The 27,999-nt window shown below is 38.7% G+C and overlaps 1 protein-coding gene across 14 annotated transcripts in view; it reads right to left on the bottom strand.

Moving 5' to 3' along the window:
* The window catches only part of SGIP1 (SH3GL interacting endocytic adaptor 1), a 237,573-nt gene that overhangs the window by 58,660 nt on the left and 150,914 nt on the right, over positions 1-27,999 (bottom strand). For 3 of the 14 annotated variants that reach the window (XM_060400235.1, XM_042249364.1, XM_042249380.1), the window contains 4 exons: positions 25,067-25,159; positions 23,615-23,689; positions 13,686-13,813; positions 12,597-12,723 (listed from right to left, as the gene is read on the bottom strand). In XM_060400235.1, the coding sequence (XP_060256218.1) occupies positions 12,597-12,723; positions 13,686-13,813; positions 23,615-23,689; positions 25,067-25,159 (423 nt within the window). Of the gene's footprint in view, positions 1-6,477; positions 6,538-7,489; positions 7,556-12,596; positions 12,724-13,685; positions 13,814-20,994; positions 21,487-23,614; positions 23,690-25,066; positions 25,160-27,999 lie in introns of all 14 variants that reach the window. The other 11 variants (XM_060400212.1, XM_027970936.2, XM_060400216.1 and 8 more) reach the window with 7 other exon arrangements.

Genomic DNA, 27,999 nt, shown 5'->3' with positions numbered 1-27,999 from the left:
GGAGAGCATCCGGGTTGATGAACAAATCAATGTACTAGAAGGGCACACACCCATGAGAGCTCCATGGCCCCTTCTCTGAGACTTTGTCCTCATCATTTCTTTCATTTGTCTGCACCTGCATTGTATCCTCTAGAATAAATAGGAAATAGAAAGTAAACCACTTTCCTAGTTCTGTGAGTTGTCCTAGCAAATTATTGAACCCCAGGAGATGGTTATGGGGAACACTCAATTTATAGGTGGTCCATAAGAAGTTCAGACCTGAGACTTGTGACTGGTATGTGAAGGGAGGGGACAGGCTGGTGGGGCTGAGCCTTAACCTGTGGGGTCTGCCTGACTCCAAATAGTTAGTGCCCCAACTGTTTAGTGTGAAGGGAAACACCCTACATGTTTGGTATCAGGAGTGAGAAGAATAAAGAAAGAGGCTTCTCTTTTACCGACTCTATTTTACCGATTCTATTTTACTGATTCTATCTCCAGCATGACAGTCATACACTAAACTTAAATGATATAAGGTACCTGCCTCAAAGAACAGGAAGTTAAGGGAAATATCAGCATGTTGGTCAATCCCAGAGAATTTCAGAACTACTAATTCCTTGTGGACAGAGGGGCCTGGCGTGCTGCAATTCATGGGGTCGCAAAGAGTCGAACATGACTGAGCGACTGAACTGAACTGAATTACTTGTGAAGAGGTCAAGTGAATCGTTTTTTAAAAAAATACTTTGCTAGTTTTGTTTTTGAGCCTCGGAACCAGCACTGGGAAAGTTGCTTAGTCGTGCCCAACTCTTGGCGACCCCATGGACTGTAGCCCACCAGGATCCTCTGTCCTTGGTATTCTCTGACAAGAATATTGAAGTGGGTTTCCATCCCCTTCTTCAGGGGATCTTCCTGACCCAGGGATTGAACCTAGGTCTCCCACACTGCAGGCAGATTCTTTACCATCTGAACCACCAGGGAACCAGCATTAGGTACTTATTTATTTTTTGGCTGTGCAGCATGTCAGATCTTAGTTCCTGAACCAGGGATTGAACCCACATCCCCTGCATTGGAAGTAATGGGCCTTACTGGACCATCAGGGAAGTCCCAAGGTCGAGAGAATTCTGAAGCCATCAGCAGACCTGCCTGGTAGAACATTTTATAGGTTCTGCTCCACTTAAATCTTCCTCACAGGTTTAGGATATTTTTTTTAAACTCTCTGTGACCTTCAATTGTGAATAGAAAAGATTTTGCATTTCATAATCACACTGTAGTTTAAAAAATCTGAAATAGCTAGGGAGGGCAGTTTTAATATTTTCAATGAAGACAGTCTTGTATCACTGTTTCTCACGTTTCTGTAATTTTCCCCAACTTGGTTGTACTTAACACTGTGTTTGTAGAGTTGAGTGTTCAGTAAATTTATTGATTGAGAAGGGCCTACAGTCGGGGGGTGGGGGGCAGTGCTTACCTGGTAGCTCAGAGGGTAAAGAACCCGCCTGCAGTGCTAGAGACCTGGGTTCGATCCGTGGGTTGGGAAGATCCCCTGCAGGAGGGCATGGCAACCCACTCCAGTATTTTTGCCTGGAGAATCCCCATGGACAGAGGAGCCTGGCGGGCTACAGTCCATGGGGTCACAAAGAGTCAGACATGACTAAGTCCAGCACAGCAACAGTGGGGTGAGGGCAATTAGTGGACAATTTCCACTAGAAGAATATTGCGAATTTAGCAAAATGGCTCCTTCTCATAAAATTGCTTATGCCTTTCAGGTTTCCTTTCTCCAGTGACTCTAGGATGAATGAATTAATATCTGTTTGGTCATCTGTGAAAAATTTGACCTGTTTCTTATAGGATTACTATGTTAGGGGGAAGAAACTTGAGTGGCCCATGACTAAGATTATATATTATGAACTATTAAGTAGGGATATTTAATAACCCATTGAAGGAGGTCAGAAGTTAAAATGTCAAAGAGTTGAGTTTTTCATATAGACAACACAATTTCAAAGAGGAAGGTGTATCTTCCATTGTATAGAAACATACTTTTCCTTCATGGGGTCTAATACGAATAAACTTGAATGTAGGTTTGGCTGGTGGATTGGATGCAAGTGGGGTGGTCATAAGACTAGAGGGTTCAACAAAGTCAAAGATAATGTGTAGTCAGGGGACTGGGAAACTGGAAGGTTAGGAGAGTTAGAGAAACCCACCAGCATCACCTATTTCAAGGGGCTGTCGCAAAAGCTAAATGAGATATCATGGACATGAAGCAGAGCACCAGGCCAGGTCTCCAGCTAGGCAGCCTGGATTTCAATCTCTACTCTTCCTCTTCCTGGCTGAGTGATTCTCAAAAATCACATATGTTATCTGAATCAGAATTTCTTCATCCATGAGTTGTGCAGATGAAATGAGATATTAGATGAAATGTATTTTTCATGTAGTAAAGACTCAGGTATTAGTTATTATTATTCATTATTTTTATTACCTCAGTTCCTCTTCTTTAATTATTTTCAACTCCTATATGCTCCATTCTTTTTCCCTATTTTATTTCTTTTCTGTAGAACTTATTACTGTCTCCATGCTACATATTTTACTTATCTTCTTGTTTTTGATTTTCCACATTAAAACATAAGCTCTGCAGTGACTCGGAATTTTTTCCGTTTTGTTCCCTGCAGGGAGTGCCTAGAACCGTGCTGGCACACAATAGTACTCAGCTAATTGAATGAAAGAATCATGCCTAGTACAGTTCTTGTACTACAGCAAGGGGGCCAAATTGTTAGATCTGAAATAGCTGAAATGATACTTTCCAGTAGGGGCCATTTCTTAGATGTGGCCAGACATGTGGGTTACTGAGCTGGGGGAAAGTTTATTGGAACTGAAGTTGAAGAAGCCCTTGAGAGAGAATGTTGATGGATCACCCACATCGAATCTATGTGACAAAAGGAAGCTAGGGAGTGAGGTGGAGAAGAGGATGAAAAGGGAGCTGCCAGTGTCCCTAAGCCTATAGACGAATGCAGGGGAAATGCTCTGTAGGTCAGTGTGAACAGTGATAAATAAAAGGTGAAATGAGCAGATGGCTACTTTTCATAATGGGGAGAGAGGGTTGGAAGTTTTAATGGAGAGTTGGAAGAACACAGGCAGCCTACAGCAGACTGATGAACTTTCCGTGGAGAGTGTTATAGGGGAAGTGATGGCCCCTGGAGAGAGCGGGGATGCAGTGAAGGCAACAGGTGGGCCAGTTTGGCAAAGAGCCTGGGAGTACAGACAAGGGTGTTGTTAAGTGACTTTCCCAGGGGTGTGTTGGGAGTGAGACCAGTGAACAAGAGGAAGGAGTGGACTAGAGAGGAGGGTGCAAGTGGCTGTATGCACAGAGGAGAGAGGCAATCTTCAGAACAAGGTTACAAGAATCCATGGTTGTAGGTTGTTGTTTTTCATGACCGGATACAAGATGATTTTGTAGTTATATAAGCTAAACAAAGAGAGGGACAGCACATTTCTGGAAACATTTTGATGTCTGAATGTTCTAGGGAATTATTCAAATAGCTAATAGTCACATTTTCTACTTTTTATGGAATGTCTTTCCCTTCTTTTCATCTCAGAAGACTTGATAGCTTCAGTAGGATATACTCCTGGATGAATGAATTTTAACAGGTACTACCTTATGTAGCCTTTACCTTTTTTTTTAAGCTCAACTTAAATAGGTTGAAATTTCAGTGAAATTGTTTAAAACTAAACCATTAAGACAAGCTTTGGAGCTCTTATGAGTTAGAAGCATTGTCTAACACTTTTCTATCTCTCTTGTTAAGTTAAATTTATAAGTGTGAAGCATCTCATGTTATTTCCAAATAAGTTCATAAAATTCGTTAGTTAGTTGGTTGATTGGTAAGTGGCTCAAACACTCACTGGGTAACCCACTGACCAGAGGCCTATAAGAAAAAGCAATGGATATGACAGACTAAGGTTTTGAACATGATAAAACACTATTTAAATGCCAACAAATAACTTAAAAGTTATTTAGAACAAATGAATATTTGACCTGGGAATCTGGTCCTCTTCCCTAAATAAAGAATTGAAGATAATGATAATTAACATTAATAATAACAAATGTGGGTAAAGCCAGAGTGCCCTAGAAGAATATACTAGAAGCGCTATTCAATAAAATATGTTGAATGACCATGTCTTTTTGTAGTTTAAAATTTGAGTAGGGGCACTATTCTAAGGCAATTTAACAATTCATGTTTCTATGCCATTTTATCATCACAGCAGAAGATTTTAAAAAACTACTCCAGGTTGTATTAGCTAAAACTACCTGAGGCTAATTTACACAAACCATGAAAACAAGCCTTTTCCCATTCTTAAAAGATAGCCACTCTTGTGTTATTTTTAGTTTCAGGGGGTAAGATGTCCTCCTAAGTCTTCCCTTAAAGTTCACTGAAATGTACTTTAATTTGCATGAGCATTTCTTGATAGATGAGTAGGACATATTCATGATATGACCTCTCCTATAGTCCCTTGGAAAACCTTGTTTATACTTCCAAGCCTTGAGCAAAGTCCAAGATAAAGCTAACACAGAGCTAGAGATTTCAATTAATTTCTGTTCAACCTCTTTCCTTGTGTGACTTCTCTTGTCTCAAATTGAAATGTTTAAGGAATTTGGATTTTACTAATTAGAATGGCAATTACCTACCAACTTTAGATACCCCCAAGATCTACTAACAAATATTTTCTTTTCCTAAAATGAAAAAAAATGTGGTTCACTTTGTTATTCCACATGCTTATTAATACTTATGTTTGACTGATGATATATTTTAAAAACAAGCCAACAATCGAAAGCTGTCTTTAGACTGGAATCTTACAAAAAGTCTATCTCTTGGATTTCTTTGGTTTAAAGAAATCCTAACCAAAATAAAAGCAAACCAGCCAATAGATGCTCTAAAGCCATAACAAACTGTACCAACAAAAAACTATGAAAGTTTTTTTGGAGCCCAGACATTACTTGAAGGTTGCCAGTAGCACATGGCTTAATTTCCTGTTTAAAACAGGGTAAACTACAACCTTTAATGCAGTCAAGCTGAACCAGAGGAGAGCCTTCATATAGGCAGGTATTGGCAGTATGTCAAGATCATCAACCTATTCAGTCATAGTGTCTCCTGTGAGATGTGCTGATCAGTAAAAAGACACCTGGGCACTTTTACTCATCTAATTCGAAGAGAAAGTTTAGAAGGTCATAAGTTTGTAGATTTTGCATCTTGGTTATTACAAAATTAATGACCCGAGGCAATGAAGGCTTCCAACATCATGCGGAAAATATTCATCCTTCTCTAAGACTGTCTATCCACCTGTTCTCTGCCTGAGCCAGGAGAGACATCAGTATTTGGGAAGCTTTGAATCAGACAATATTTCCTGCTACTAGCAGAGCCACTCCAAGCTAAAGGGACCATCTTGCAAAGAAAAGTCACTGTTAAGAGAAAAATGTCACACCACACAAACTATTTGAGAATTTGTGCCAGTCATTCTAATATTTTAAATTGTGCTAAAACACACACTTAACTTAGAGAAGTTCTTTTTGTTATCATGAAATACAAAGACCATATTTAGCATCAATTCTTGAGTAAAAATTTTGTTTGCCAACTTTTTATCCCAAGATAAACTTAGCTATTTAAAACTGTAGAAAGTAGAAGGCTTAAGTGATAAATATGTATAAGATAGTCCATTTGTTAAGTTCACTTACTTAATTTTTCCTATACCATTAGTTTAAATGGGTCATTTTATCAAATGCTTGGCCTGTTAAAATGATTTAGAATTTAAATATAAGACAGAAGAATGCTAATCTTTAATGCAGAAATAACAAATTATCCAACACTGAGGTTAGATAACTGACTTTACACTTATGTATATTTTCTTTCATCTTCTCAAATGGCAAGTCCAGTGGTAGTTGCCCAGTTTACTAGTCATTCCAGTTACAAATTTCCATATCAGAAGCTATAAATAGAACTTATGAAAATATTTTTTCTTTTCTTCATTTTTCTGATCTCCCATGCAGCATTCCTTATCTTAAGAATATATTTACATTTTACAATAATGGATGTTGTACCTGAAATATTAATTATCCAAAACAAAACTAAATGCCAGTTCCAACCAAAAATGTCCTTATATTTGTTTCATTGCACTTGCAAAAGAGTTAGGAAAGAGCCCTGGTTGACAGAGTTAAGTTCCTTGCCCAAAAAAGGTGTTTTGTTTTTTTTTTTTTTTCAATTTATTTCAGTTAATTAAGTAACCAATAGTAACTGCAAATTAGCTTTAATTTTTTAATACGAAAAATTGGAGATCTCATACAAACCAAATTCATGGAGTATTTTCTTTAGTATTTAATATTTTCTAAGTAGCCATAGCATTTTTATATAGAAAGTGAGACCAGGTCTTTTGAAGAAAACTGGGAATTTTAAAAAATGCGAATGGGGAAAAGCATGAGGGGAGGGAAAATTAGAATCTGGTATGCTATGTACTACTTACCTTCAAAAGTCAAATAAAACTTTCCTCTGTCAAACCAAACGAGGGAAGGCTGTTCATTCTCTGTATGGCCAGGAGTTGAAGCGGGATGGGAAAGGTTAAGGAGAGGGAGAGAGAAGGACACATTATGAGTTACAGAGCAGGTCATTAATCTCACTAAGGGGAGGGTGGAGGCACTGCATGCTATTAGCGTGCAGGGAAAAGGGAGGGCTGGCAAACTATGGTTTTTTTTTGTTTTTTGTTTTTTTGTTTTTTTTTTTTTTAGTTTGGGGAATAGGAAGCAAAAGCAAAGCTATGTAGGCCTAAAGGGATAGGCACGTGTTGCTGGCAGCTCGGTACTTGGTGCTGATGCGCACGGAGCAGAAGTCTTCCTGGCCATGCAGGGGCGTCAGCATATTTTAACTGCACTAGTTTGGGAAAACTGTCACTCAGCAATTGCTGTGTTTATTTCATCTTCACTGTCATCCCCTTCTATGTTTTAAAAAAGAAACTAGGAGTTACGGGTTACATAAAACTTAGCTGAGGTTTTCAGTGACAACAGCATTGCATATCAATTGAAAGTTCATGGAAGACGCCATATATCTTCCATTCCCTTCCCTGGAATCACCTTAGGCAACCAGACACAAAACACCCTTTACCTATGTACCATAGGAAAAACAAGATTACTAATGGTGTTCTACTACGTTTTCAATAAAAAAGCCATCACTGGATATGTAATTCTGAGCAGTTAAATTATCCCTCCCTTTGTTAGTTCACAAAGCAGTAGCCTCTCCCCTTTTTTGAACCTTTTCACTGAGAAACTGTCATGCAACCTACTGCTTTATAATATGTTCACTTGAAAAAAAACATTTCAGTGGTATGAGTTTCATGATGAACAGTAAGTAGACAGTGCATCTGAGAGGCACCGGACACTCATGAGGTGAGCAGCATGTCCATGAAGTTTAGCATTCAGATGGCATAATGGCTTGGATTTTTAAAGTCTAGATATCTAAAGATCACTCAGCTAGCACCATACCTGCAGGCGTTTCACAGCGCCTTTCAAACGAGGGCAGTTTGTCATAAAAAACATCATCTTCTGACACTTTGAACCAAAGAAATATAAAGGAATGAAAATAAAAACACAAATACAAATCTCAAATGAAATCAAGCAATGCACTTTACTGATCAAAACACAGGAATGATTTTAATGAAAAAAGGAAACAAAACCCAAGACACTGGGATTATGGACAGAGTATAAAAAAGTGATGTGTTTATTTCATGATGAGTCTAAGAGCAGAAACGGAAATTTTTTAAATGCCAGATTTTAGCATCTGTGAATTTGCTGAAGTCAACTCCATGGAAGAAATCACACCCCCACCTTTTCAGGGAGTTGTTAAAGGCACTGTCATTAATAATTGACTTGGGCAAGTATATTTCACTCAGACACAATTCTCAAGTGACTGGACATATATCCATCAACAGAACCTCCTGACAGAGTGCTGGCAGCTCAATGGGATCACCCAGCATGCACCTGCCTCCCCATGGGGAAAGAGGAGGCTTTTAATGAGATCATAAAAAAGCAACAGTATGAATCTGAGGTCCCTGAATGAAGTCTCTCATTTCACCTTCATCAATATCCAACTTCAATTTGCCTTTGCACCTGTCTTTGGTCCTTATGGATTGTTAGTTTTGAACAGCATTATTGTAATTCCATCTTTGGCTATGGTACTGATCATGGCCAAATGTCTCTGTATTAAATTGGTCACAATAGTTGCTATGAACTCCAAGCATTCTGAATGTATGTACATGGTCTCCCTCCTTCCCAACAAACAAATGCAGATAACTTAAGTTTTACTCTATGCGATTTAGATCCATCAGTGCCACAGATCTGAAGGATATTATTATAACTTTAACAGAAAACTGAATAAATTCTGTACCAAGACAAGTAAGGAAGAATCTTTCCTACAATGTAGAGAAGTATAAGATGAGGAAATAGATGAGGGTAGTACAATTACTTCATAAACTATGCTTCTTAGAAAATACTCTACTAGCTTGGCTCTTAGACTTAGTGAAAAAGGCAGGAAAAGTACTTTGTCAGTTCTTAAGGCTCTAAACTAGCACCTGTCAATCAGCTGTTTTAAAATACTAAGATGATGCTATTTCTCCATGTTATTTATTTCTTTATTTTTGACCACGCCAAATGGCATGCAATGTCTTAGTTCCCTGACCAGAGAGGGAACCTGTGCCCCCTGCAGTGTAAACAGATTCTTAACCACTGGACTGTCAGGGAAGTCCCTGTCAATCAGTTTTTAGAACACATGTGACTTCCTTGGCAGCTAGAATAAGTGAATGCAACTTCTATAATATCTACAGTAGAGGAATAGGAACTGGCACTAAGAAGGACACCCCATAATACCCCTAGAAAATAGGACACAAAAAGATTACACTGGCAGTAGCTGACTGTAACAGTGCCTTTTCCTACCTACTAGTGAGGACTGGTGGAGAATACTCCTTTCTTTTGAAAAACTGATGTTTTATTTACAATCTCCTTAAAATGAGGAGACTCCAAGACTGCCATCTTTTTCTTTGAGCTGAAGTTACAAAAGAATAGGTTTTAAAGGTTGAACAGCATGCTTACCTTTTTTTTTTTTATTATGGTTATGGATATTGAGGACTTAGAAAAAAAATTCTAAATTTTTTTAGAATTTAAAAAATGGGTGGTTGAATAGCTCTGTGCTTGATTTAAATAAGGGCAACAATCAGATTAGGTAAAGAAGAAAAATTTTGTTAAGAGCTAACCAGGGGGACTGTCTCCAATTGATCTGAGATGGGGAAGCCAGTATTGGAGACAGGCTTTTCCAAAAAAAAAAAAAAGGGGGGGGGAAATACTAAAATTAAGTGTGGGAATTTAAAATTGGGATCAAGAATACCTGTCTCTAAGGGTCTTTCCTTTTGTGCAGAATAATTGATGTTAACACAGATATATTTTTTAAAAAGCTTATTTAAGTCAGAATTTCCACCCCGCCTGGAGAGACAAAAGCTTAGAGGAAATGTTTTAAGTTTCAGATTCTATGGTTAATATTTCTGTATTGAATACAAATCACTTTTGCTCCAAGTTCTATACCAAAGGAAGCATCAAAGTCCATCTGATGCCCGTAAAGGATTACTTTTCATTCATTACTGATTCCTGGGATGTTAAAGATGTAATTAAAAATGCATAAAGAACAGTTGAAGAAATATAATTAATAATGAATTTAAGAATGAAGACAAATTGTCTTTATTGTTATATTTTGCATTGGGGTAGATTGCAAAGGAAGGTTTTGCAAACATCTAAAAAATGACTGTCACACATAGAAATAAGAAGCAAATAATAAATTGGATATTTACAATTAGAGATAATTCCTTGGTTATCTCTATCTCTAAATGCCTAAGAGTCTGGTTCTTATAATAGAATAACTTTAAATATTTTCTTTATTCACATAATTTTAACCAGACTTTCCCTCCCTACCATTTCAAATAGTGAAGATCCTGTGAGCTTTTTTTTCAGTACAAAAGGGGTTTATTGTATTTCACTCATGCTAATATGTGGACTTTTTAACCTCTCTGAAATTAGGATGGATGTTAAAATCAGTATGATAAGAAAGTATTGTACCTTAACTCATTTGGCAGCTTCCCCTCCCTTTCTCAGTCATATATAAAATAATAGCACAGCTTCCTAATTGAAGGTATCCTAAGTTCAGTGAAGTACAGTTACAAAGGAACACTTCATTATTTGAATGTGACTTATTCACATTCAAAATAGAAAATGAATAGAAAATAGAAAGTCTTATTTTCAGGTGCGGCATCAGTTTTACTGATTTATAATCATAGGTCTCATGAAAAAATTTTATGTCCAATGTCTTGCTAGGGGCGTATTCTTAGATGAATTGTGGGAAGATCAGACATGCCTTTAAAAATTTAGTCCTCGAATTATATTAAACTTTGTACTATGCAAGTACAAATAATAAGTATCCAGTTTTTGCCACACTTGTCCCTGTTTTGACACAAGTGTCATAGAAATGTCAAGAAAGTATCATGGTGGAGGGAGAGAAATGTTGAGCCACTGAAGTCAAGAATTTGCTGCTGAAATTCTCCATCTCTCCCAAGCCATCTGACTTTCTTAAGCTGACCTACCAAGTCAAGTCATGAACAGTCAGCCCCTTGGTGCTGAACAGCCAAAGTACAATCTCTTCAAAGAGAGATAAACATTACACAAGGTGCTGCTGGGTGGTCACTGACAACACATTTACTTCAGAGAGAAGTGGCTGTCAGGTGACCCACAGCCACAGGAAATAAAGAACAAGAGATCGAGGAAGATGAAAACCAAATATAAATAACAGAGCTGAAGAGATTAAATCAGAATGCTTCTCAGCAATGAAGCAATGTGACTAGCCTCTTAGGCGGTCTTTTTTCTTTCTTTCTTTCTGTTTTTAGCCCCTGTATGGCTCATCTTGAAAGAATATATACTAGCCGTGCTGAGGATCACAGTCACTGGCCAGGTTTTAAGGTTTCTGCAGCAGAGAGCATAAAAACACATGATACAAAACATGGCCACAGGTCAAATGCTCTGTGTGCCATTTCCTCTGTGAATCTCAGTGAGTCGAAGGAATAGGTTAGCCAGTCAACTGAGGTCACTTAAGGTCTACTGTCTGAATGCCAATTTATTATTGTTACTTTTGTCTCTGAACAACCAGGAAAATCACAGGGAGGGAGTGGAACAAATGACCTTGAGGCAAAAACAACAGAAAACCAACAGAGCAGGAGTGAGGGAAATGGCTGTAGTGATCAAGAGCATTAAAGAGAGCTCAAAAGTAAGGTTGGAAGTCACAGAAAAAAACAAAAAGTAACGACAACAAAACCCAGAAGGAAACTAGCTAATAGGCATCTAAAAATAGGAAGCCCTGAATTACCCCAACTGATGATGCAAATAAAGAATAGACTTGACTACATAAATCATGTTAAATATCTGTCTGTTAATGAATCATACAAAATTGGATAGCAGACTATATTTTCACCAAATTTGAAGAATTCTTTGGGGATGGTCTGATTAAAAATATGAAGCAGGTGATTAGGTTGAAATTCTCTTTAGGGGCCTAAGAGGCACATCGTAACTTATTTCCCTGGGAAAAGAGGGATTTCTTCTCCAGAAGAGCTTCAGGCTTTGATCAAAGTACTTCTCACATGGACAACTCTGTAGCATGCTCTTCTTTGGCAAGTAGCAGCAGGAATTTATTCAGCGTTGGTTAATGATCCTCCCAAGCAATGCAGCATGGGCCAGCTGGTATATAATATGGGAGACAATATGGGAGACTTGGAGGGCATTCAGACAATAAAGGAAGACAAGGGGCAAAAATGGAATGGAAAAGTCCAGGTCAGAGACACCATGCAAACATGAGAAAAGCAGCAGGAGCTGAGGAAGGTGGGTAGACAGAGACCAGCCTTGGGAAGAGGGAAGATGCTCCAGGCAAAATGAGGCATTTAAACCTGGGAAAACCATCCAGCTGAGCAGTCATTCTCAACTCTTCACTTTCATCACACCATAAGGAAAGAGGCACAAAGGCATTTACTGAAAATGCCAGCAATGACTTATTTCTTGGGGAAAATTGACCACACATCACTGAAAAGCACTAGAAAAAATGTCAAAACATTTTCTCAAGTCCCACAATGCTCATGTTTATACCATCTGTCAACATAAGCAGAACCAAGGTGATGAAGAAATGAAAGCTTCAAGAAAAGAAAAGTTCTAAATTTTGTTATTTCTGATGGGTTACATGGTTGGAATTTAAATAAACATTCTCTTCTCAAAGATATCTAAATAATATCTAAATTACAAGATCTTATTTGATGATTTCTTTACCTTTATGAATACATCTGTATGGAGAGAGAATAAGAGAATTCCACATTCTTTTACTTGCTTATTTGCTTAGTTAAAGCATTTGCCTTCTTTGCTGAGAAGGTGCTTTTAAAAGAAGAGTCAGATGATAGTAGCAAAACACACAGCAAAACAATTTTGACCAGAAACATAGGGTGTTAGGGTTTTCAGATCATAAAAAAATAGCCAGTCAAAACCACAAATGGATTAAAAGAGAGGAGATAATTTTTACCAACTGTGGGAGTGGTGGCCGCACTCAAGGAATTGGTAGATGATATTGAAGAAGTGCTTTCAGCCCGGGCTAGGGGTGCTATCGGAGGAGGGCTGGAAGAATGGATGGGAGGGCTGAAAGGTCGGGGCTGCAGGGAGAAGAAAAGAAATGGAAAGTTAGATTCACAGGTCTTCCTTTCATATTTTAACATCTCCCAGCTCCAGATATGACAACTCAGGTTCTTAAAAGAGGATGGGTGGTACCATTTTTTTCACTGAAATTGATTGTATCTGTACAAGAGCTTGTGGATGGAGCCAGAGGAAACATAATCTATAATGCGATACACTCAACAGATATATCACATTAAGAGAAGCCGAGATCTGGGATGTGGTCAGTGATGTTTCAGGATGGTGAACTCACATGCCCTTAGGGACTAAGTAAGTAGTATAAAGTGAGAGCTTATACCTACTGAAAGATATCTGAACACAAAATACTGTAGTATGCTGGTTAAACCAGATGTCAGGGACATCATTATTACCCTGTGACTCCTGTGTGTGAATTCCAAAGAAATTTACCTCTGCCAGAGTCTCTTAATTGTTCACACAGAATGTTTTCCACGCCTTGCCTTAAAACATGATGTAAAACTTCCAAAAAAATTCATTGAGCCACCACCCTCCTTTATATTCTCCCAGTGTGTATACCACCAATAACTTCTCTGTAGTCTGGGGTCAGAAATCTGGACTTATCCTCTCCAGGAGTCTTTCAAAATCAGAAAAATACGGTGAAAGGAAACACCTCCCATTCTAAAGGATTTAGGACAATTGAATATTATTATCTTAATTTTCATCAAACCCACTGGGGAAGAACTGAAGACCCCATGATCCTGTTCCTACTACTTTAGGCCATGGCTTGAATGATGGTGGAGATTTGAGGGCAATTGAAATGCACCCTCTGATTGCAGTGACTTTCAGATTTCACCCATCAGGGCCATTGGTGCAGGTGCTGTAAAGCTTAGACCTGGAGTTGAGATGACCCACGTTCAGCCATTTGGACTCTGTTTGTCATTCCCACTGTACGCTTCTGAGTGGGACAGGGCAGAAGGGAACATACCACATCTCCAACTCCAGGCTTCCCTGGAGGTAGCTTTGGCCGAGACGGAGGCCGGGGAGGAGGTGGAGGTGGGGTCGTGCTGCTGCAAGGAACCAAGGGGGTGGCTGGCCGAGCAGGGGATGATGCACCTGGAAAACAAACTGGTATGAGAAAAGGCTAGAGACGCAGGTGGCCAAAGTGCTCTTATCACTTGATCCACCTTTCCATTCCCACAGTAAAATGTTAATCACCAACACTTTCTTCACCTCAGCAGTTAATACAGTCAACACTATAGCACACGGGGTTTGGGTTTCTTTTTTTTTCAATAAAGAAAAAAAATCACTCAGTTGAACTATGGTTGATGGCTGAAGCTGAAGCTCATTGCCTTTTGTTGTCATGTGACACCCAGTGAAAGGTAAATCCTTTTATAACGCCCTGTGACAGATATACTTAATACTCTTCTGGCTGGGTGAGTGGGTAGCTTTCATTCTGATCATGATACACATGAAACTTATGATACGTTTTCTTGATCTTTACATATGCATAATTTATGTCCAAGATGAAAACAGAGGTTAGAACTTGAAGAAAAAAGATTTTTCACATTATATGTATATACGTGTGCATGTGTGCTAAGTCGCTTCAGTCGTGTTCGACTCTTTGCGACCCTATGGACTGTAGCCCACCAGGCTCCTCTGCCCATGGGACTCTCCAGGCAAGAATACTTGAGTGGGTGGCCATGCCCTCCTCCAGGGGATCTTCCTGACCCAGGGATCGAACCCACGTCTCTTTTGCCTCCTGCACTGGCAGGCGAGTTCTTTACCACTAAGTGCCACCTGGAAAGTCCGTATGTGTGTGTGTGTGTGAGTGTGTGTGTGAGTGTGTGTGTGTGAGTGTGTGTGTGAGAGTAAGTGTGAGTGTGTGTGTATGTATATATATATATATATAAAATATGTGTCATGTATATAAATACCTTTACATATCTATAAAACATGTAGAAGAGAATTAGCCTTCTGATATGAGTAGCAACTTCATAAATGTAAGCAAACCCTTGATGGTAAGCAAAGAACAAAATATAAGAAAGCACATTAGCTATTGTGAGCATACGTTGTGTGTGGAATCTGAACAGAAACACATTGGGTTTAGAGGATTTGGCTTTTAAAGGAGGCTGCTTTAGAGCCTGTCTGTGCAGAGGTTGCCTGCGATGATTTTTGTGAGATTTTTAAGAGTCCCTTGGATTTACTTTTCTGGCTGTCAATGACAAACATGTGAGACGCAGAGGACACACAGAGGTCGGCATGCACGCTGATGAGCACACCAGAGGGGTCTCTAGACTTAGGGGTTTGCCTATCTTCAGGCATATGTCCGGGATATACGGGAAAGCTACCTGGCTCACAATCTTAAGAAAGTCAAGTCAATATTCCAAATGGCTCTTGTTCAGTCAGAGAAGTTCCAACTACTCCTGAGGCTTTTTCACATTGGTTAGAAGCACAGGTATCAAAATACTCCAAGAAAATTCCAAGAAATTCTTCCCAAAGAAAATGTCTCCCCCTCCCCACCACCTCCCCTCCAACACACCACAAAACTCTGCTCTCTGGAGAATCCTAGACCAGCACCTCCATCTCCAGATTTTCAGATTTTCAAGGAACTTTGAAATTTGAATCTTTGAATTTTCAGATTTTCAAGAAACTTTAACCATCAAAACTCATCATCTCAGGATCTGCTTCCAACTTAGGAGAGTCCTTGGGGATGAAAGCCTTGTTCCTCTGTTTAAAGCAGTTTGAAATCTTGAGTTTGTTGTGTTTATCTGTGTGGTTTATTGTAAGTGTAATTACATTAGTGTGAAACCGTACTAATTACCACCCATCCCTACCAATATTTCCTATTTACCACTACCAACTTTTAACTGTATTCTCACTTTTTATTTTGTTGGGCCAGTTACGCTGGCTATGCTACACATTTTACGTGCATTATCTTATTTCATCCCCACAATAAGCTGTGAAGGAAAATACTTCTACTATGTCAGTGGAAAGTAAGGCTCAGAGATATTCAATAACTTGATCAATGTCGTATAGTTCAAATGGCCTATTTAACTACAAAGTCTGAGTTTTTAAATGCAGTATCTTATAGCTATAGGTGGACCTTAGCCCCACATTTTGCACAAAGCCTGGTCTTCTTTTTCCATGGGCTGACTGCACTTTTCTCTCAATATAAATATCCTTAGTATTTTGATGATCTTCTCTTGAATAAAAGAACAGGGGATATTTTGACAGGTCCTGTGACAAAGTTTTCTTTATACCTAGGATGTTTCCAGAAGTGACAGCAAAGAGATGGGAAATAAACGTTTGCAAAGCAAAGTTTTTGTCTGGAAGTTTTATGGAACTGTTTTGGGGGTTCTATTTTGCTGGAAAACCATGTCATGTGTGTTGGGTCAAAATGTCTATCCAGGGTCTATTTCCAAGAAATGGTCTTCTGAGTCAGTCCCAGGAAAAGGCCAGCTGCTTATCCTTTTCCTACAAGTTCCAAAAGGGAAATTTAAAAATCCAGTTTCAGTAATTCTTGGAAAAGTGGAAACAAGTTATCATGGAGGCAGTATGAAATGCTGAAGAAACTGAAGAAAAGTCAGATGACCTGAGCTCTGGCTCTGCCCGCCTCCTATCAACTATAAGATCTTGATTTCTCTGAACCTCAGCTTCATGTTTTAAAATATAGGACATGTTTCTACCTTACAAGGTAGTTGCAACAATCTAAATGGAAAATGCTTATTTAAGTAAATCATAAAATACTACACAAATGGAAGGCAGTTGTTGATGATGGTAAAATTTGTGCTTTTGATACAGATACAACTAAAAGCAAATAAAAACATGGCTAGTTAACTGGCACTGTTTTCCTTTTGGAGTACCCTGTTTAACTTACTTTTTCTTTACTGAATTGATTTCATTGATTTGTTATGCAGTTAGACAACACCAAGGGGGTTTTAAAAAGCAAAACCCTGCTTGACGGCAGAGGGTAGTTTGGGCCTAAGGAGTATTTCATAACTGAACTAGGCCTCACACGATGTTGTGAGATTACACAATTATTTTGTACTGAAAGAGTAAAGAGGGTTATTTGTACATCTCTACCTTTATTCTTCGATCTTCAATTCTACTTTCATTTCCCCTTCAAGCAGTGTTTATTCCCAAGACAATGCTAGAAACTAATTGGACAACATTGTTTAGCTTTAAATATCACATGTGCATTCTTTGAATTAGTGAATTCAAAAAGTTGGCAACCACTGACATGCTGTCGATCCATCTGCTGCTTTCAACCTGAAATCCCATCATAGTTTCTTTGGTAACTCCTGAGGACCATAAAACAATGGCTCCAACTTTCATTTCTTTTTGTTTGTGTGTGTGTGTTGGCGGAGGTGGGGGGGGGGAGGTGTGTGTTGTGGGGTTGGGGGTCAGCTGGGGGGAAATAATCACTGGAATCCAACAAATCTGAGGTCAGACAGATCTTGACTTTGCTATTTATTGATCTGTAGCTGTGGCCAAGTCCTGCCTTTGAGCTTCCATTTCCTTATCTGTAAAATGAGGCTAGTATATCACAATGTTATGGGGGAGAATCAAATGAATGAAAATATATGTACTTTGAAATATGTAAAGAATTATTCTTCCCCAACTTGTGTTTCTTAGAACACAATTATACTATTTCTTTGACAAAAGTATTAAACATATGTGGGAAAGTTTTCATACTATGTTTCTTTTTAGGTAACTGGCACATTAAAAGCCCTAAAACAGTACAGTTCAATGGAGTTTTCTGCAATGATGAAAATGTTCTGGAATAAGTGCTGTCCAATAAGATAGTCATTAGTCACATGTACTGAGTACTGAATTGTATACCCAGTCACTGAGTGAGTACCCACTGAGTACTGAATTGTGGCTCCTGCATCTGAATAATTGATTTTTAATTTTAATTAATTGCCATTAAGATGAAAATATCCACATATGCCTAAAGGCTACCATTTTTGACATTGCTGTTCTAAAAATACTTATAGTTAGGAAATATATTTGTTTGATTCAACCCCAGGTAGTTCAAATTCATTTGTTTATGGATGTGTGGGGTGTGTCTGTTTGTGTTTAGCATCTTTTAATATGGGTTTAGTTTCCCCAGTTGGGAAATGTTGAACATTCTATCTTTACTAACACTTCTCTTTCCCTGGTCTCCAAAATTGCTACAGGCCAAGGAAACACTTTTTCCATTCCATCCCCTGGGCACACAGCCCACACAGGAGAAGAGATAGTCTTTGCCAAGAATCAGTGTCTGCATTCCAGTAAAGCAATATTCTGGCCAAACTATGTATTTTAAATCCTTGCCATAAGGAAATTAAAGTTCTTGAAGCAAATTCTTAACTTGCAACTTTTTCAACAGCAGGTAACTATTTCGATCCACAAATACTGTCTAAACTTGGTCAGTGACAGTCATTTTGCTGTGAATGAAATTTTTAATGTAGGTATACAATTTGAGATATACAGGAAAAGTTATTCCCATCAGGCTGTTATAAAAAGCAGATAATGATAAGCATTACTAATCTTTAAAACATGAGACCATATCCTATTGTTTCAATCCTAAGTTAATATTTCTGCCAATCTGTGTACATTTCATCAGTAAAAGTTTAATGAGCAAATAAACTGGGACTTAATTAAGGAGATAATGGTGCACAGTTTTATTTATTCATGAGTTTCACTGGCCCAGTTTGGTTTTCCACTTAGAAATTCAATTCTTTAATATTAGCAAAGTATAGTATTTTCCAGCTCAATTATTAAGAACCAGTAGTCTTTACTGGTAACACTTTCAAGTGATTTTAAGTAAGAATATGGAAGTTAAACATTAAAATGACAACAAAACTGCCAAGGATTCCAGAAAGAAAGCTAGAGCTTCTCTATTTATTCATTAAATCAATGATCAATTCAATTAATCAAGTATATCCCAGAACCTTGTAGAAGGTGCTGGAGGAGCCTGGCGAGTAACAAAGCTGTCCTGTCTTCCCCTCCTCCAATGAAAGGTGTCTACTTTGGGTAGAGTATAGTGACCAGGCTACTGGAGAGAAGGTATTATTCCTTGAAAAGCTTTGAGACTTTCAGAAGACTCAGAGCCTGGCCCAGGAAAGAGTCCCATTCAAGACAGTGGAAACATGTCTCTCTTTGACAGAGGACAACCAGCTTCTTTTGGGCTGAGGTCTGAACTGGAGGCTTTACTTAGAGGCCTTTTATTATCTTTACAGTTAGGTAAGGACCCTTATATCACCCCAAAAGATCTAAAAAAGAAATAGAGGATGGAGGTGGGGCTCTAACCCCCAGAAATACAGAAAGGAGCACAAAGCAGTAGGTTTGGAGAAAAGACTTTTGGCAGTCTTGATGACAGTGTGTAATATAGGTGCATGTCAGGGTCAGACAAGTTTGTGGTATTTTGTCACTAATCCTTGCAAGGGCTCCTAGAGGACACAGTGGTTAAGAACACAGGCCTGGGATCAGATAGACCTGAGAATGAATACCAAGTCTATCACCTCTAGCAGTGTAAACTTAGGCAAATTACTAAACATCCATGAGCCTCAGTTTTCATATCTGTAAAATGGGGGAAATAAGAGTATTCACCTCATGAGGTTGTTGTAGGAATGAAATGATGTGCATAAAGTTCTTAGCATGAAGCCAGGAAAAGAAACTATTGCTGTTGTTCTTATTGGCAAAATAAAGGCTCTCTGGGACCCTATGGTAAAGAAACCTGCTGATTTTGTTTTAGCACAGTTTTTCAAACTTAAATTTGATTATTGAACTATTTTCCCTTTCTGGTGAAGGAGGAGAACACCTGTGATACAAAACACTGATTTTGTGTACAGTACAGAAGATTCTCCAGTCCTCTCCTTGATTAGCTTGGATGCTCTCACTTTAAAGCTCAGAGCAATTTGCAAATGCAGAGCAAACACTGAAAGATGTGCCCTTGAAAGCAGAAGCAATGATGACTATTAGAACAAAGACAAACATATTTCCTTGCTGTCTCTTAATAGATTTGAATAATTTAAACTTGGTCACCTCTTTCAAAGCAAATAAAAAACAAATAGCCCTTGACACCCCTGAGAAGGTACCTAACAAAAAGGACAGGAACAAGAGAGAAGGCACCAGAGGATCTTGTAGATAAACAAGAGCACGAATGGAATGAGTGATACAGAAGAAGAATGCGTTAGGGATATCTTGATCTTTCCTGGGTGTATGCATGGCAGTTCCTATCCTTTCACCATTAGAGAATATAAAATGAAGCTTCAAACAGGAAAACCAAAAAAATAAAATCAGATTCCATGTCAATATTTGCATGTAGAGTCCCAAAAGGTACATTTGTGACAAACTGCTCCATCACCTGTCACCACACTTAGAACTGACATTATAGGCTAACTAGCCTGTCAAATGATGACATCAGAGAGCAGTTTGTTTCAGTGGCAGCCTGATTAGGCTGGAGATGCAATAAGGCAGCCTCTTTTTTGCTGTCCTCTAAAATCTCCTTTTCAAATCCTACTTCTTTGTCTCTGAAATAGAGAAGTTAACATAGTTTCCCACCCCCCTCCCAAAAAAACAGAAATAGAAAACACATATACCTACAAAAACCAGGGCTTTTGGAAAAAATAGAGATTTATAAGCTTATAAATCGAATAATGTCTGAGGATCGAATGTATAACACAGTGATTATTGTTGATAACACTGTACTGTATGATTGAAATTTGCCAAGAGAGTAGAGCTTAAATGTTCTCGTCAAAGAAAAAAAAAAAAAAGGTAAGTATGTGAGGTGATGGATGTATTAACTTGGTGGGAAGAATATTTCACAATGTATGTGTGTATCAAATTATCACATTGTACACTGTAAATATCTCATAATTTTGTCAGTTATATTTCAATAAAGTGGAAGAATTAATAAAAAAAACAACTAGGGCCCCTGTGGAGACATCTGATGAGGAAATCAGACATTTAACTTGAAGCATATTTTCTGTGAAATCTGTCTTTCTAGAACTTTCCTGAATTCTAAAAATGACATCACAGCTTTCTTTAAAAAATAGAGATCTTATCTGCAGGGTGGAAGGGCACTCCTAAGGGTCAGGAGTGCAGGGCAGGACACATCCACAGACTTGCACTATGACCGCGAGCATTCGATGGACTAGGACATGCCACAGGGCACAGGACACCCACAGCAAAGGAGGGATGGCTGAAGCTCTAAAGCCAGCTGCCAGGCAGGAGGAGGGTGTTGCTCACACTGCAGCAGCCACGGCCATTCGAGGTCACACGAAGCACACGCAAACAGTAAGACGTACCACTGGTGGTCCCCGTACCACTGCCCGAGCCAGGTCCGGGGGACGAGACCACAGTCCTGTAGGTGGGTGGTGGTGGGGGAGGCGGAGTTGCTCTCTGTCCCAACCCAAAATCTTTAGGAGATGAGATTGTTTCTAAGTAATCATCTTTAATGAAGTTCTGCTCAGCGACTTTCTTCTGGACTTCTTCTAAATTGAGTGGCGATGGTACATTGCGAGGAGGACCCGGAGGTCCTGAGGGGCCAGGAGGACCCGGGGGGCCCGGAGGTGGGGAGTCAGCTGGGTTGTCTGAGGCAGCTGGTGGGGACATCACCTTTTCCCTTGGAGTCAACTCTGGAGTAACACGTTCCGGGGATGTGTCAGAAAAATGGACCCACTTGTCTTCAGCATTAACAGCAACAGACTTGGGGGATAACACGGGGCCAAAAATGCTGTCCAAATCATTGATGGATGGTAGCTTTTCAATTTTGACCTCTGTGGCTGATTGGTCATTTCCTGTGGTTAAAGTAGTTGGTTTTAAAATTTAATTGACTTTGTTAAAATTGTTTGTATAGGAAGTGGGAGGGGTGAGGCAAAGCCTGATAAATAGGTTATTTTGTGAGGTGCCAAGGTGGGCATATTTCATGATGGAAAAACATCTTGATTGTAGTTGAAGGGGAGGAGAGAGTTCCCCGCCTCTATATTGTGAACATTACCTTTTCTGCTATTATTTACCCTCGTGTGGGGTGATCTGACTTGGCTACATCTACCATCACCAGAAGCTCGAGCATGCAACCGCCCTTCAGGGCTGCTCAGAAGAGAGCAGAGTATGGTCATTCTGAGAAGGCATTCTCAGAATTGTACAGGCTCTGGAACTGCTGCAAATTTCAAACCCTTTTGGAAAGGTCCCTTTGGAAAGTCTGGCCTAATGAAATACATAGGACACAACAGAAAAAGAACTGATAGCTGAAAACCACCCTCATAGTTGATGAAGATTGTCTACTCTAGCATATTAAATGAAACTGTTTGGTGAAACCAATGATAATATATGTTAGTTTAAAAAATTATCACATCATAAGTAGTTGTATATCTTCCACCTTGAACACACCAGAAACACAGCACAAAGATTATTTAAAGAGATATCCCAACATGAATATTTACAAATATACACATACACACCCCACGCACCACACACAATATTGAGAAGAATTGTTACATACAAACCCATTTAATAAGGAAGAAAATTATAAAAAATCTTTATAATTTTTTTTTCTCAAGTCTAACCTGTTAATACCATAGGTATAACTGATATGTGTATATATCTGAATTCATGAAATAAAAAGTCTGTTTTGCTTAAATTTTAGCATTAGGTATTCTTTTTAATTCTTACCAATAACAAGAGAAAAACTAAAACTAATCTTCTATAGCTTGGCAGGAAGTAGTTGATAACAATTGAAATGTGAGGAATCGTACCATTTTTTAAACCGAGATTATTCAAATTAGAAACTGTTACCTAAATAATTGTAAGGCATGAGCCATTTTACATTTAAATAACATTTTAGCTATAAGAGTAGGCTTAATATTCTTATATTTTCAAATTTGAAAAAAGTTAACCTTCAAGGTTTCAAGGCCACAAATAAATGGGACAGCAGTTTGCCTGGGCCACAGCATTTATAATTTCACTGCTGGCAGATTTACTTATCTCTAATATATTCATGAGAATACAAGGGGCCAAAATGATTTGAACTTGCAGACACCTTTACCTGTGACACAGGATGACTCTCTGTTGGGTTTGAGTCAATATAAATTTCATCAGTGACTATGTCTTGCATTTGCTCTTGTTGATAAATACCCCCTCTGTAGTTATCAAACTCACCAGACTGCATAAATAGCTATGGATGAAGCTGCAATAGAATTCCAAAGGTGATGAAGAACTACATTCTAAGGACCCAGACACACAAAATAACTATTACTGCTTTTGAATTGCTAGTCCAGTAAGACTAGGTATATTATAAATTGTAGAAATCCATAGTATTGATTTTAATAGATGGTAAAACTATGCCTTAGAAGTCATCTGTCTAAAGGCATGCTGCAGTTCCTTGCCATATTTCATCATCCTTACACATCGCTTTGCCATGGGATAATAAATAATGACTACTGGGGAAAATCCTGCACCACCCAAGCTTACCTGTATACTGCATATTCCAGGACCCATTTTATTATTACTGTGGACTACACAATATTAATTCTAGATAAAAACTTATCAGCTCTTAGAAAAATATGAATTATGCCTTGAGACTTTTAATTCTTCAGTCATTTAAAATGAGGTCCAATTTAGTGAAATGTCAATTAAACAATGGCTTTTGATATTGAGTTTTTATTTCTCTTATCTCACAAATAAACATGGCCTTTGTTCAACAAAATTATACAGAGAAAAAAATAAGTTGAGAAAGTGAACCTCTTTGTGAAACCTGGGAGTAACACTTAAAGAAGTGTACATAGTAAACTGTAGTGGAAGTAAAACTAAATGCAACCATTTTCACATTTAGTCTAGCCTATAGATTTCAACACATCAGCGGCATGTTGAGGTCCAGGGCCACTGCTGATTGCCATACCATCCTAGGACAGAAAAAATAAAGCTTACCTGGTCCAACTGTTAAGGGGGAGCCTGTTCGGGATGGGGTGGCTGGTACATTTTTTGGAGGCAGTGGTGGAGGTGCTGCCAAGAGATGAGAAGCCATACATTACTGATCACTTTCTCCCTGAATTATGTATTATTTCTAAGATAAGCAGGATTTGGGCTTTCATTCATATTCTGCTACTGGAAAAGGAATAACTATTAGCAGTCCATTTTTTTTTTTTTACCTTCAAAGTTTAGTGATTGAAGCAGGACTCATTCAGATTGTTCCATTTTATGATAAGAATTTGTCAAAAGAAAATCAGATAATAGCAACAATAATATCATCATTTCATATTCATTCATTCCTTTGTTTTCTCTGTCAAAAGCCATCAAAGTCCTGTGACCTGTACTAGGAATGAAGGACATGGGGTTGAATACAATGAGCCTTTGCCCTCAAGGAATTTACAACTGAATGAAGGAAGATTGTGGTCCCAGGCAACTGCAATCCCGAGTGTGGTCAAGGAAATGAGAGCAGCCTGGGTGAGAGGCTTTTAATAGTCAGGATATAGCTTGGATTGAATCTGAAAAGATTTCTCAAAGAAATGTCTTGAATTTGGGTATATTTTTGAAATCTAAAGCAAAATGATTCGGGTCAAGGAAGAAGGAACAGATTCCTTTGGTGGAAATTATAGCTGAAAAAAATCCTTAAGCTAGAAAAAGTGTTGTCTTACAGCTTAACCCAGAGACTCATCCTTTTGAACTGGGCTGTCACTTTGTGGGTAAAGTTAAGAATTTCAACAGGTAAATCTTTTTTTTTTTTCATTCTTTAAATGTATGTTTTCCTCTCACTGCTATATCTGGTAAATCTGACGAGTTTCCTTTTTCTTCAGGACTTCTTTCCCCAGTTACCTGGAGTAGGGATTAGGGGCATTCTGGAATAAACAGGGCTGATGGCTCTGCTTTGAGATAAATATGCCCTGATCTCCTGTCTCAGCTTCTGTCTTCCATATGGCATCATTCCTCTTGTTCTCCAGTTAAACTCTTTCCCCTCAATGTGTCCTCTCTATCCTTTGAAGCCTCAGTTGTTCTGTAGGACCAGCAGAGATCTTATCTGACTTGGTTAGCTCTGTGTTGTGTGCTAGCCCATGCCTAGAACATAGCAGGGTCTTTAGTCCACTTGCTTATCATGCCTACATAAGCCTATTGAATAAATGAATGAAGAAGCCTGTGAGATGTCACACAAAGCAGCTGTGGTTCTAAGTTACTTATTTTACTTTATCTATTGTATTATTCTTGTCTCAACCGACTGTCCCAGGCCCCTTAACTCTAATGTTTATTAGAATAACATCTCTTCTTAATATTAAACAGTCCAAATGTTGCTTACGTAGACTTCCTAAGGCTTGCCTAATTTCACTATGCAGACAGACAGTAAAATGAGTCACTTATTTTTCCAGACAGAGCAGACACATAACTTACTTCCAGTGGGAAAAGGCCTTGTTAACTTTGGCGACTCCACACTTGGATTAATTGGTTGGCCTGAACCCCATATCTCAGGCTGATCTAAAAGAACTGGAAACATAAAAAGAAAATTTCCCCGGGTGAGTTGAAAAAAGAAACATCCTGATTTTAGAACTTATAATTTCATGTTAAAGTGGAGCTTGACAAAATTATTTCTGCCTTGCCTCAGTCCTAGTAAATTAATTTAGAGATGTGTTGTTCCTGATTCTCTTCAACCAGAAAATGGAAAAAACAGCAGGGTGTGCATGCTTGTGTGTGTGTGCGAGCCCATGTGCAGAGGGGGTATATGTGTGTGGACATACAGCTAAATAAAAACTCGCAAAACAGAGGGTCTGCATTTTTTTCCTGGTGGGTCACTTAAGGACATTCTAAATGTCAATACATTTCTGGCACCCACTTGAAAATACAGGCATTATTCCTATGGACATTTGTTTTAAGTTGGTTTATTAAAGTTTGCCAAGAATATGCTTCAAGAATGAAAATGTCTGAATTCTGTACAGTTCTCACTTTTAAAGGATCTTATGGGATCTTGAAACAAGCCTTTTACAACATTATAAAGAGAAATTAAATTATTTAGAAATGGTGTACATGTTAAAAGAACCAGAAAAATAAACAAGTGCATAGCCATCTAAGGGCTTCCCTGTTGGGTTAGTGATAAAGAACCTGCCTGCCAATGCAGGAGATACAAGAGATGTGGGTTCGATCCTGGGGTTGGGAAGATCAGGGGAGGGGGAATTGGCAACCCACTCCAGCGTTCTTGCCAAGAGAATCCCTTGGACAGAGGAGCCTGGCAGGCTACAGTCCATAGAGTCGCAAAGAGCTGGACGCAACTGAGCATGCATGCATGTAGACATCTAAAGTAAATCAGGGAAATTGGTATTAGGCCTAAGGACAATGAATCTAATATTTCTTCTATTTTTTGTTTCTTCCTTCTGACTTTTTTTGTTGCTATGGTAACAATGTGGTACACTAGTTCTCATCATCTCTCATGTGCCAGGGTCTCTGTAAGTACTGCCTGTGATTCATTATGTTGTAAAACACAGGCTGGGAATTAGTTGGATGTGGATTTGATCCAGCCTCCATGGGGTCGCAAAGAATCGGACACGACTGAGCGACTGAACTGAATTGAACTACTAGGACCTTGGGCAATTCATGCAACCTCTGAGCTTCCCTTCCTTCAGTGCAGAGATAGTAAGAACCATCTCTAAGAGTTAGTAAAAGTATTAAAGGAGGTACTGTATATAAATATAATGTACACAAAATACCTATCACAAGGCCAATAGCTAGTACGATTTTTCAGTCCTCACCATACCACCAAGTGGTTGATACTGAGGAAACCAGAGATGACAGTGATTAAACAACTTGCTCAGCAACACATGGTGCGAATAGAAGAGCTAAGGTCTGATCCCAGGCTTGCATGCCTAACTCCAAAAAACACACTTTCCTCTCAGGCCTTGTAAACTAGTGATAGAAGAACCAATCAAAAATGTAGGAGTGGGTAGATAAGAAATGTAGGCGGAAGAGCTCATATGCTTGGTGCCAAGGTTGGAACTTTACAGAACTTCAGAGGTTAAAAGCACCTAGAGCATAATCAGGCCAGGCTTATTGTGTGTCTCCTCTTCATCACAAACCTCAGTGATGGTCTTAGCTTTGTGTTTTGTTTTAACATGAAAGCATACATTGTCCAACGATCTGACACAGCATTTTGTTTTTTCCATGGATTCAGTGAAGGATACCACTTTGATTTCTAAGAACTGTTTTCCATTTTGTATATCATGTTTCCATATATGATGGAATTTTTTAATAGGAAGATTCAAATGTAACAAATCAAACCACCTTCAGTTACTACACATATCAGTAAAAGTGAGACTGATCCCAGATGAGTTAATACGACAACTGAGCAACCTTAACGCTGGGCCCCCTTTCCTTATGGATTCTAAGTTGTAGACATTTAAATCACTGAAGGAGTATTTAGGGATGTTCCTTATTCACTTTCCTAACTACATTATTGAAAAATACTCAGTTGTGGCTGCCTGCTAGTTGTCTCCCAGGATCCATTCTCCATTTCTGCTACAGTTAAAGCTTAGCTGGCCAGATGGCACTAAATTCTTTCTGATGGGCTCTGGCTGGAAGTGGTGTGCGTCTCTTCCAGGTTTTGCTCTTATAAGAATTGGCAGTGAGTTCCATGGGCCCTCCCCTACACTTCTTTCTTCTGACTGGGACATAATGAGAATTTGAGCAGCCCCCTTGCACCCAGAAGTGAAGGCCACATGCTGGGGATGGCAGAGCTGCCCTTCCAGTCCTATATTTTGTACTTTGAGACTGTTTACATGAAACAGAAATAAAATCTATCTTGTTTAATTTACTATACTTTGGAGTCTCTTTGTCATTGTATCTGAGCCTACTCATTATGCTTTTAAGTCTTATCATCCTCAGCATTTTAATCTCCTTCACCAATGGGTCTTAGAAAAATCACATTTTAGTATATGCAATCACAGTGTTCTTAAATCAAATGATTTTTTATAAAAAACATTCCATGTTATCAAATACAGCTGCTGGAGATACATGCATTAGAATTAGACCTACATACATCTTAGGAACAGGTTAGATCCCTTTCATAAGCAGTTTATGTCAGTAAGGTTTACATTATTCACAGCCATCCAAAAATGGTTAATATTTAAAAGCTGAAATATTTAATTCTAGGAATTAAATTTAGTAGGTAAATCCAACAATAACAGCCAAAATGATATTTCTCCCATAACATCATTTTTCTAAGTTGTTAAATGATTTAAGGTCATTCCTGAGTCTTGAGTTTGCAAACAGTGTCTGTTCTGCGAGCAGTCCAATTGACACCTCCACTGATGAGCTGGACAATAGAGAAAGTGTGGTCA

The sequence above is a fragment of the Ovis aries genome, chromosome 1 (genome assembly GCF_016772045.2).
Source record: "Ovis aries strain OAR_USU_Benz2616 breed Rambouillet chromosome 1, ARS-UI_Ramb_v3.0, whole genome shotgun sequence".
Classification (NCBI taxonomy): domain Eukaryota; kingdom Metazoa; phylum Chordata; class Mammalia; order Artiodactyla; family Bovidae; genus Ovis; species Ovis aries.
The sequence above is the reverse complement of the archived record's forward strand: the minus strand, read 5'-3'. Positions and strand labels throughout refer to the sequence as shown.